General features: G+C 41.7%; 1 protein-coding gene across 1 annotated transcript in view; it reads right to left on the bottom strand.

Annotated features, from left to right (window-relative positions):
* Nucleotides 1-11,622, bottom strand: part of KIF26B (kinesin family member 26B) — a 568,793-nt gene extending 557,171 nt beyond the window's left edge. Inside the window, exon 1 of the mRNA XM_068232060.1 lies at nucleotides 11,125-11,622. Within this exon, the coding sequence (XP_068088161.1) occupies nucleotides 11,125-11,187 (63 nt within the window). The 5' untranslated portion in view covers nucleotides 11,188-11,622. The remainder of the gene's footprint in view (nucleotides 1-11,124) is intronic.
* Between the last annotated feature and the right edge of the window lie 1,143 nt (nucleotides 11,623-12,765).

The raw sequence follows: 12,765 nt of genomic DNA, 5'->3' as shown, positions 1-12,765 counted from the left end.
TCATTGGCTGCCAATTAATGAGAGGATCCATTTCAATCTCTAACCCTAACCTACAAAGCTCTCTACAACCTCTCTCCACTGTACATCTCCTCACTACTTTCCCGATACCAACCCAACCGCAATCTCAGATCTACACACAACCTACTTTTGCCTTCCTCTACAACCACCTCCTCACATTCACATATACTGTACAAGATTTCTCACGTGCCTTCCCCTTCCCCTTGTGTCTTGCAATGTGTAATACATTTTACTTTTGGCAATGTAATTACCAATTCTGCATTTTTGTACCAATTTTGAATTCTGTATATTGGTTTACACTATTGTGTGTATTATTATGTACGCCATGTTTGTTTCTTACTTTGTACAGCGCCAAAGAATATGTTGGCGCTACATAATTCAATAATAATAATAATAATAAAATAAGCGCCAGGATGATAACCGATAATAACAAAACCTGCAATGTTGTATAACCCACATGCCAAAAGATCACTCCATACACATGCAGTAACAATAAACCAGAGCACATGTTTAAACAATCCTCCAAAAATACCCAAGACATCAAGTTATTAACATTGTGCACAGATAATGCATGTATGCATACAAATATATACAATTTTGCCAATTTATTCAAGCAAATGTAATACAGGAATTAGATAAATATATAAATAAGCAGTTTTGCTTTTTTTAATGAGTCTACCACATAATAAAAGGGAGCAGTCCAATCCAAAAACAGAATAATGGAGTCCCCTATTTTGTTTGCACTAATTATAACTGTTTGAAACCTTAGTTTCATCCACTTTAGGAATACCACTTAGGAATTGCTGCGTGATAATGGTGCATGTAAAGTTCTATTCACCTATTTATTATTGTTTTTTCATTATTATTTTAGAACCATTGCTTTGCCTTGCTTTTGAGTGGTGCCATTTATAATGTTATGCGAATATATTTAATGTGCAGCTTGTTTATGAACCAGCACACCAATTAGCAGACTAGTGAGGCTACATTATCCTGCTCAATGATTGTTAAAGGATGTTAAAAGGTTCAGTAATGACAGCTAATCTTTATTAAAGCAAACCTGTGTCAAAAATGAGTTTAATTAGCAGAATGCATGTACAGACATAGTGGGTGATAGTAAGACTTGCCATTTGTCTGTTCATTGCTTGTAATTTGTACATTTACCAGTTTGTTGTTTTCATATTCTCATGGGGAAAAGGAAGTTGATTACGCTGTGTGCTGCATTTGCCTTCGTAGAGTATAGCTGGCCACTAACGGTCCAATTTCTAGCGAAAAATCGTTCGAGCGATCAGAAATTCTGATCGGATTGGTTGTAAATAATCTCCATTGGTGGACACAATCGATTATGAACGAGTAAAACAAATGTCGCCCGAATGAATTTTCGTCGAACGAAAATTTGGATTTTCTTGGTGGTCGTGATAGATAGGAAGCAATGATTGGTTAGTTAATGGTGTAGTGAACGATTTTTCGTCCGATCAGAATTTCTGATCGCTCGAACGATTTTTCACTAGAAATTGGACCGTTAGTGGCCAGCTTATGTGAGATTGACTGTTGGTTCCTCTAAACTGTTTTTTCAGCTTTTAACTGTCATTTTATAGTGCTGATTTGCAAATGCTACAAGAAATATGATGGGTTGCTATTGACAACAAACACAAATGCTTCCCATACATGAGGCCCTGAGCTGCAGTTTTATTTCTCTGAAAGGAAACTCAGAGGAGAAATGACATGCATGTCCCTGGTGGCGGAGTAGCGTACTGCAGAGCACACAAGTGTGCGAGGGGCCTAAAGTAAATCTGGGAGAAATGAAAGGCAAAAATGTAGATACTTACCTCGGGAGACGGAAGTCTCTGGATCCTACAGAGGCGTCCCCATCCCTCTGTTCCGTAGAGCGTCCGCACTGGGACTGCCGATGTTCCATAGAGCTTGCCTGCGCTGTGCATGTGCAGACGGCTCACACTTTGCAGTAGCACAGAGCCGCTTATTCTACTACTGAGGCACAAGCTGTTTGCATAGTTCAGGGGAGCTCCACCAGGGTCCTGTCGCTGGAACACTGGAAGTACCAAAATGGGGCTGTTGTTTTCCCTTCAGAGCTCTTTAACTTGCCCCTTAGTGCCTAATGAGGACCACTATCATGAAGGATTGCAAAATGTAAAATGCATGTGAAGACTTTTAAGAAGTACAGTATATTTCTTTCACATCAAAATGTTTTTGATTACTTTTCTCTCATGTTGCTGTCACTTACAATAGGCAGTACAATTCTGACAAGTTCTGGACTAGTGATTTTCCTCATGGGGGATTTTTAGCATCACAAACAATTGCAAAAAAATCAGATGTGGAAAACATGATCACTTGCAATCACAGAGAACTGGAAAATCAGAAAACTCTTGCAATACTGCAAGGACACCTGTAGGGGAAGAAAGTGCCCAATGTGGGTACTTACCTCAATAAAGGGAAGCCTCTGGATGATCCAGAGGCTTTCCCATCCCACTGCTTCTTGCTGTTCCTCCGCTTCCCCCTCTGAAAATCCGCTTGTCGACGGCTTGTGCATGTGCAGTAGCACAGACCCATTCAGGATTTGGTGGAAAAAGCCTAGCCCAATCGGCTCCATGCTACAGCGCATGCCTGAGCTGTCTACACTTGTGCAGTAGCAAGGACCAAATCAGGCTTGGCTTTTTACACCTAAGCCTGAGCGGGTCTGTACTACAGCACAGGTCGTAGTGTGGCCACATTTAGGGGGTCCTGGCATGACCAGCTTAATGGAGGAAGACAGGGAAAGCTTCTGGAGGATCCAGAGTCTTCCACTTCCCGGGGTAAGTATTTGCCCCCCCCCCCCCCCCTTCCCTCGCCTCACAGCTTCTCTTTATGCTGCCATCACAAAGTCAGTTTGCATAGGCCCAACAATAAGCCTGTCTTGGATAAGGAAAAAAAAAGTGAAATAGCTGTTGTGCCATTTGAGTCCTATGCACATGCCTTAACCTATTTTGGTTCCTGGACGTAGAAACTACGTCCAGGAACCATGCGCGCTACCGCGCGCTCCCGCGGCCGATCGCGCGGTTGCACGCGCACTCCCGGCCACGGATTCGGTAGCCAGGGAATCAATGTATCGGGCTATGGTGCCCGATCACTGATTCCTCTCCCCCGCTGAAAAAGCGACAGCTTCTCTCGGAAGCTGCGCCTTTTCTGGCCGTTCCCTCCCCGATGCGTCACTCTAAGCGTGTGTTACGCTTAGAGTGACGTCATGTAAACAAACTCATGGCCGCCATCTTGTGGCCAAAAAGTAATACTACAACTGAAAATAAAAATAAATTAAAATGAACACACATTTACATTATAAATGTATTGTTTACCTCCCACCCTCCCAAAACTACCCAAATAAAATGTTTACTATAAAAAAAAAAAAACCATTACAGTAAAAAAAAAAAAACATGTAAATATTTACCTAAGAGTCTAAACTTTTTAAATATCAATGTAAAGATGAAATATTTCTATAATTTTTTTTATGTTAAACTTGTTAATAGTGATAGATGCAAAATGGAAAAAATGCACCTTTATTTCCAAATAAAATATTGTCGCCATACATTGTGATAGGGACATAATTTTAACGGTGTAATAACCGGGACATATGGGCAAATACAATACGTGAGTTTTAATTATGGAGGCATGTATTATTTTAAAACTATAATGGCTGAAAACTGAGAAATAATGAATTTTTCTATTTTTTTCTTATTCTTCCTGTTAAAATGCGTTTGCAGTAAAGTGGCTCTTAGCAAAATGTACCCCCCAAAGAAAGCCTAATTGGTGGCGGAAAAAACAAGATATAGATCAGTTCATTGTGATAAGTAGTGATAAAGTTATAGGCTAATGAATGGGAGGTGAACATTTCTCACGTGAAAACCACGGAACCTGAATGGGTTAACCATAATGTTATGATAAACTCGGATCAGTGTATTTGCTGTAAACATTTCCCACCACAGATGTACGCACACATTTCTATTTATTTTTATTTTTTTAAAGAGAATCTGCACTCTAAAATTCTTACAATAAAAAGCATACCATTCTATTCATTATGTTCTCCTGGGCCCCTCTGTGCTGTTTCTGCCACTCCCTGCTGCAATCCTGGCCAGTTTTAGGCAGTGTTTACAAACATAGACATGATTGCTAACCAGAGTGATAGGCTGAGAGGAGCTCAGTCTGTGACTCACACAAAGCCTGCAGGGGGTGTGGAGAGGGTGTGAATAGCTTCTATCCTATCACAAACAGAGCAGCACATTCCTGCCCGAGTGCCTGAGCCCGACAAAGCCGTCAGAGGAAAGAAGATTAGATTATATAACAGAGATAATACAGCCACTGTGCAACTAGGAAAGGCTGCAGTAAGACAGACCACATTAGAACAGGTATAGGAACTTATAGGATAGAAGAAATAAGGCTGAACATTTTGTTACAGAGTCTCTTTAAAAAGGATACTTGATCTAACACTCATCCTCAACGCAAGTTGTGATTGCCGCTTTCGAGAGCCAGAAATATCTGGCTTTCTTCATAAATCATCTGACAGTTTTCTTTCTTCCAAAGAAGAGAATAAGAGGGTTCAAAAGTTCCAGCAACCAAAAGTGTTGCTTCTTCAACCTTGCTATGGTCCTTTGTGTCTGACTATTGCCATGAACCTGACCACAGAGAAATCAGCACCACAACTGATCTGATACAAGCAGGAACAGCAAAATGAACATATATTTATGACATCACTGAACCAATAAATCATATTACTAATTATTTTCAGTACTGGAATGATAAATGTGCTTGTCAAGAATTAAATAATACAGTATGTAGGACCTATAATAGTTATTTGCTAAGCAGTGTTTAGCGTTCACTGTAATGTTACTCTGCACAGCAATGCTGACACAGGAGTGGAGAGGGGGGTTGGAATAAATTAAATATTAATGGATTTTTCTATGGCAGTTAACACTCTTGGCCCAAGTGTATCAAGAATTGATCAGATGGTCTGGATGCAATTCAAGGGGGCAAGTCCTTATAATTACATCGGCCAAGAATGTGAATGTTGCTTAGCAACCTCTATGCAGCAAACAAAAGTTTAGGTTTTTTTAATTTATATTCACATGAAACTAACCCACTCAAAACGGGATACCAACCTGTAAACTATATGTATATAGCGCTCGTCTCACCATAACAACAGATTAAATCCAAAACAACATGCAAGGGAGCTCAGAGCTAACATTAAATACAATTTATAGAATGATATTCCAATGTAGACAAACCGACTAATACTACCCCCCCCCCCCCCCCCCGCATTTGCGCACGGGAGCTTCTTGCGATCTGCAGCACAAAGCTAGTGCAAAGGTTATCACCGCTTTCTGAATCAGGCCCTCAGACTACTGCTGAATACAAGACTGTCTTTCAGAAAAATATCCATCAGGTAAAACTATACATGGAGTAATTTGTAAATACTGTTAAGCCTCCAGCACAAAAGTGCCCATTTAATTACAAATGATGGAGGAAATGTTAGCCCCCCTCCTTCCCCTGTGGTGACTCCAGTTATATATCCACAACCAGTGTGGCCACCCTTCTCATTCTCTTTCCAGCAAGTGCAGCCATCCACTAAATGTGGCCATCATAGCCATACCCCCTCCCTCGCACAACAATTGCAGATGCCATCCCACTTCCACCATGAAGGATTGTCCCCCCCCCCCCCCCACACACACACACACACACAAACACACCACCACCATAACAAACATGGCCATTATAAGTCTCCCCCCCCCCCCTATTGCTTCATATCATATGTAACCAGTGGTTGGCTCTGTTTAGTAATCCACATTAGGTGAGGGAAGACAGAGAGGCAAGAAATATAGCATCTTCCAGGGAAAGGGGTGTCTTCCAGTGAAAGGGATGACTGCTTCTACCATGCAGAGGTAAGGAAAACAAACAAACAATACAACTGGAGAACAACCAACGCCACCTAGTGGTAAACTGGAAAAATAAATTCTTCTGATAAAGTACCATAAGTAAAAAGACATTTCATTACATTAATAAATATATAGTTTCAACATAGTTTTTCACATTTTTTTTAACCAGGAAAATATTAAATATCACAAATGAAAATCGTGATATTTCTTTAGAGCTTCTCCTACTGGTTTGAATGGCAACCTTAGTAACTTCCCCACAAAGATATGACTGTAAGCACAAACTATTATGATTCAGATGAAAGGACTGGGGAGCAGAGGCTCATTGCCCTAGCTGTTCCATGCTGTACTGGGTACAGTTCAGGGGGATTCTTATGTAACATCAGAATAATTTCCGTGCCCTTTCTCTACTTTATATTGCCCCAAATAAGACAGGCAAAGGCTGGATTCACAGTGGTCAGTTGCATAACGCATGTTGTAATAAATGTGAACTGCAATGGAGACTGGACATTGACTTTACTACAAAGCCTGCATGCAGCGAGATAGAATAACACAATCTGTTACAACACAAGCTCACTCCAACCTGAATTATCGCAAATTCTTTCTGTTTTAGGAAAGCAAACTTTTGTTTTTCTTAACATCTTAGTAAGGGGGCTTTTAGGACCATTGTAGTCCCTTACACACTCCAATGAGTTCTGGGTCACCATGAGCTTGCTGGTTAGTCTGTACCTCTCGGTGTAACAAGCCCTACTCCAAAGAGCCAAATTAACCCATGCCATGCACTGATGAGGATCAAACAATCCGAAACAGTCTGTATGCATGTTGGATTATTATGGCTCTGTAAAAATTAACAAGCTTACACATCATTGCATTCCAGCGGTTCTGGAGGTGTGTTTAGCTTCTAAGGGTACAATGGTTAATTTGCGTATACTCAGCAGTGATGCACTGGGAGACATCTCAAGCTCACTCCAACCTGAATTATCGCAAATTCTTTCTGTTTCAGGAAATCAAACGTTTGTTTTTCTTGACAACACAGCACATAGGATTGTATGGGCAGTGAGTTGACATGCAGCATTATTCTGCAACACAACTGAGCACTGTGAACTAGGCCTAACTTTCAGTTGTGTAGCTAAGAAGCTCTGAGCTCCAGTGCACGTTTGTTAATGATTACCACTATACAACTGTCTATAGAAGGGATGATTACCAGCATCATACCAATGAAGAGTTTATACAGTGGTTGAGGGAGAGCTCCTGCTGGGCCCCAGTGCCCCAAAGGCCCCAGTGCAGTTGCAACCATTGCATCCCCTATTGCTATACCACTGCAGCCTCTGCTGCCCACAATACACATGGCTAGGGAGGAAGGAGGAGCCTTCCAATCTTACTGTGAGAAGCTGACATACTATACAAGTCCGTAGATGGCAGGACAGGTGAACTTTCAACATACAAAATCTGCCAGTAATTGTGAATGTAACATTGTGACAGGCTCCGTCTGCCTCATTTTGCAACTATTTTGATCTATTGCAACATTATGTGAAACTTGAATTACTACTGAGGCGATTAGGATTCTTTGTAATTACTCCACTTCCAAGCACTAGGGTTGCTTCATATTTTTATGTATAAAAGAACATGAGTAAGAAACTTTTAGAGAAGAACGCAATTATCTGTGACTACTGCTCTTTTATATGCTTCATCTTTCTAGGCATATACAATACACAGTAGCAGTCAAGTAGACTATCCCTGTACTATTACAGACCAACTGTGCATTTATACGCAGCATTGAAAATGCTGCTTGACTACTTATTGTCCCGATTATTTCTCTTCAGCACTTTCAGAATCACTGACCCAGAACAAGTGCACAGGCCAGGTGTGCTGACTCTGCTCTGAAGTCTGCCATACATTGTTCTATTTGCAGTATGGATACAGAGGCACCAAAAGGATAAAATAATCGAAAAAGTTTAAAACACGAGGAGGTAGTGATGGACTTACCTCCTCCAAGCAGAAACAAAAACTGCCAATGTGTTTGTCAAATACAACAAGTTTATTTACATACTCCGGGGGACAATGCAACGCGTTTCACAGGTTTGATCCCGCTTCTACTCTATCATGTCAACTACCAGCACATACTACACTATATTTGGCTCTTGGTGTCCCTACTCTGTATTATTCTATTTGTGGTAGTCGACGATCAAGTAAACAGTTCATATATTCCTGACATTGGTAGTTTAACTCTTCTACCACTTTGCTCTAATGTTAGACAATATTTCAGCAGAAAATATGTTTCTGCTGCCACTAGCTATGGGACTGCCTGATGGAGAACAAAAATATGAGAAAATTGTTTGTGTACAACTGACTATACTCCCTCCCGATACATGTCTGCCCGGATCTCTAGCCCAAGGAATAGGCATTCTGGTCAAATATTGATGGGAAAAGGACTAGTTTTCAACCCATTTTCCTAGATATGATGCATATATTTAATGTATAATCTATTAAAAACATTGTGCAGTGTATGCTTAGCTTGAGAGCAGTGGCTGGCTTAGCTGGAGACCAGAGATTGCATGCTTGTTCTCGATGTGTGATTATGAAACCACTAACAGCATAGGGTCAGCATGACAGCCAACATATGGGCATTTCTGAATAGGAAATAAAAATATTCCTTTCAATTCAGGTTTTCTAGGGTTTATTTAAAAAAATGAGTGCTTGATTCTTTCAAACTTTATCCATTGTTCACCCTCTACCAATAATCTCTTTTTATAATATTTTTTTCCCAAACAATTTCTAACAAAAAATGTGTAAATTGCCTGAACAAGATTTCCTCATGTTACCTGTTTGCTCAATAAAATTAGTTGTATTGTATGAAGTATAATTACTAATTACATTTTAAAAATGGTAAATCAGATTGGACTTGAAATGTTCTGCCCACTGTGGTGATATCCTTAGAAGATCTCCCTCATATTGCTTTTCCCTTAGGTTACCTACAGACATTGAATTATTGTCACCCTATCTAAATATCCAATCAGTTTGGATTACAATTGGATTTCTGAAGGTGGGTCTGACCACCCTCCAATCTCACCACCCTCCAATCTCCTACCCCAGACAGAGCTTAATAGAAAACGATTGGCCAGACCAGATTCTATTGTGTTCACGTGCAGAGATTTTCAGCTCCTCTCTCTGGCTCCCTCTGTATGGAAAGATCATAAAGGCTTGGCTGAGCTGATCCTACAGCGTTTTAATTCTTTAATTAAAAAAAGGACTAGTTTGGGCTGTACCATGCTTATCCCGTAGAACCATCATTAGAAGCTGGAATATCTTACGTCTAAATTCCCTGCACATACGTGCGTGTACGCTAATTGTGCATAAGAATGATTAATGGTAGGTGGCTCACACCTAACCCTTGCAACCTTCATTGAATGTCTGTGAGCAGCTTACATCTACATTCTCTGCACATTAACTCCACATAGAGTCACTGCAGATACCTTCATTTGCATTTAGTGGGATTCTCCCTGTACAACACTTACCAGGAAGCATTATAAGTGGCAGAGAATGTTAATGTCAGAGCATGCAGGTGAATGTGCCTGGAATTGCCAATCTGTAGAAGCTCACAGCCACCCCCATACATTCAGCATTGCCTCTATAATCCATAACAAAGCAAAGTGTTTTTTTTTCTTTTCGGTCTGCAGACCACATGTACAAATTACACACAATGCTAAATGTTCACCTTAATGACTTTCTCAACCAACTAAATTAGCTTTCAGTGCATGCACCAATTCATCTTCAGCCATGATCCTGCAGGAGAAAAACACAGAGCTCCTCCTCAATGCAGATCATTTTCCTCAGATATGTAAACTGTGGTAATGTTCTTCCATGAACCAGAGCCGAATTCCCCATAGCAGGAGTAATGCCTGCTATAAAACTGCCTGCTGCTGTGTTACTTCGATAGGATGGCACTGGGGACTCTGTGCCCGGCTAGCTCCCATCTGAATCTCCCTGACCGGATTTGCCACATTATCGGCGGGAGTCTGTTACCAGAGATATCTGGAATGTCTGTCAAAGCTGCATCAACAATTCCCCACACAGGGTTTTGACTGGTATAGCCTAACAAATTAGAGGGCAAGGTGTCAGTTGGTACACACAGTGCTGCATGCAGGCTTTGGGTACACATATAATGAGTGGCAGGACAGGTACTGCTGACAAGTCACACAGAAGGGAAAATTAAGGGTCATAAACAGCCCTTTGTCTTTAGTGGAGATGGGAAACACGACCTCCTCATGTATTTTTCAAGACAGCAATCACATGCGAGTTGTGCCCAAGAGGCTATGGAGATGGACTATGATCAATCACAGTTTAAATGCTGAAGTTCTGGATTACAGTAAAGTTTGACCAAAACATGGAATAAAGCTACTTCATTGAAGCAGTTATGTCCTTATTGCACTGAATATGAGAAAACAGATTTCAGTAAGACGCACTGAGTTTGACCTCTACGTATCATTCATATTTTGATTTGACAAGTAGACATGTTCCACTGTCTGCAGTATATAGACAGAGTTATCTCTTGTGCCGGTTTCATACACTGTCACCACACAGCCAGTCATTTTTATCTGGCATAGTCTTGGCCATGGACAAGCATGTCTCCTGTTATACATCACATGTCACAAACGTCTGTAGCTATGATAGCTTCTATAGCTTTTCCTTGATATCTCAATAACAAAAATGTGTATTGCTTACCAGGGGCTTTCTCTAAATAATGAATGGTACGGAGGTTTCTGGCAAACATATGTGGCTTGGCAAATATTTAGTTCTATTTAGAACAAAGATTTGAATATGAATGAAAAGAGTCAGCGCATATTGTAGACGTGTTTGTTTGTACAGGTTTGTTTTGACATGTATACAGCCACAAATGTACACAAATAAAAATCACAGCACATGAAAATTCATAGAGGAATGCCAATTACCCCTTGCAGCAAGTCACTGCACCGAACCCTGGCATTCCATATTCTGTACACACAAAGCTATAGGATTCTGCATCACATAGGCTGTGTGTGGTCACACTGAGAGTGATGTCAAGGACAGGCTGATCAGTACATACCTACAGCAAGCACCTCACCTTGTACAATGCAGATGCTATCACTGTGGCCATGTACATATATCTCCAGTCAATCATGAACACAACTGTTAAATAACAAATCATTTGTCTTACCCCATATTTTCTATTTCTGGAGGTGACAGCAATCCTGTCTTTATTTCCAGTCACTGAGCTCATGTTGAAGGGTGATCAGAGCTAACTTGTAGCTGATACAATGTACATCCAGGTCTTCTCTAGGTAGGTAGTAAGGTAGGTGCAGGACTCTGCTAGACAGAGAATGTAAAGCTGCTCAGTGCAATGTTATAGCTCCAGCAGTGACACCTTCATCACATCATAGTCACCTCCTGGCTCCCCTTCATCTGCAGGGCTGTTGTGTAGACAGAACATCCACCGCTATACGGCCATAGCTCACCTTGTCCCCATACACCGGTACCAGAGATGGATCAGACCCTCTTCATTCAGCAGCCAGCGAGTCCCCCCCTGGTCGTGTTAGTTTAGAGAAGAGAGTCCATGCCTCTGGATGGAAGACACGCGCAGCATGGAATCACATAGAGCCTGTGTCTGGGAGGAGCCTGGCAGATCCCCTCAGCCCCTGCCTGGCAGGCTGCCTAGAAAAAGCACCTAAGTCTGGCAGCAGCAGAGAGCCGCGCTGCTCGCTGCTGCCTGGGAGTGAATGAGTGGGGACGGCTTTCATCCCCCTCCTCCTCCCCCTGCTTGCTGTAGTGAGGTGGGTTGGCTGGGATGGTGTTACAGCACACCTTGACTGACACTTACTGGCGGCACTTCTGCTGTTCAGCCTCTAATGTCCCCCCATCGCCTGCCTCCCTCTCTCGCCTCAGAGGACGCTCGTTACGTACATCTGAGGGGCCAGGGCCACTTGTTAGCTGGTCATAAAAGAGAAATATTCATGTCTATTGGAATGCCAGGCTGTTTGATGCCTGTTTTATAGCAGGCTGGGTTGGACTTAAACGAGCTCCGAGCTGCGCTTGTAATGCAAACAGTCACTCGCTGACGAGGCTTCACATGGGACGGCTGCAATTTACTTCTATATTAAAAATGGCTTTGTTGATAAACCCTCCACCTCCTTGTGAAATGCGCTATGAACAGCGGCCAAGAGGTGAAATAGCTGAAGTAAAGATGTTAGACAGATGCTGCACAGGGCTCCTATCATGTATTAGCCAGATTACGGGAATGATGCCAGATTTCCTATACTTGGCACATATACATCTCATCTCCTATACATCACACTGATAAGAGCTTAGAAAATTACTACAGTATACTCTGCTCTGCAAAGGGTTAGCATATTCACACAAAGCCAATGACCCCAAAACTTAACTTTTACACACGCCAGGCGTGGTTCCACACGTGTTTTTTGGGGGGAGTTTAACACGCAAATTCGGATCTGGAATAATGGCCTGTTTAAATCAATCTGAATTGCGTGAGGAAGAGAAAAAAAATTGCATCGGCAGCAATTTTTCACAAGTGGTGCATCGGCATGGCCGTAGATACAGATGTGAATCCGCATTGCCACGAGCGCCGCATTCATATCTCAAATTGTGACGTGGAAATGGGGCCTTGTAGAATTCCCCTCCTCAATAGTAAAACGTGATATAAAATTCTACATGTTTCACCCCAACAAGGGCTTCATCAGGAGAGATCACAAAGTGCTAGTGAATAGTGCAAATGAAGTGGTCACATCCAACTATATGAACATGCTCAGCTAATACACTAGTGCTATGCTGTGCACCCTGCGCA

Source organism: Hyperolius riggenbachi, chromosome 4, assembly GCF_040937935.1.
Source record: "Hyperolius riggenbachi isolate aHypRig1 chromosome 4, aHypRig1.pri, whole genome shotgun sequence".
NCBI classification, from domain to species: Eukaryota; Metazoa; Chordata; class Amphibia; order Anura; family Hyperoliidae; genus Hyperolius; species Hyperolius riggenbachi.
This window is presented reverse-complemented; position numbering and strand designations above follow the sequence as displayed.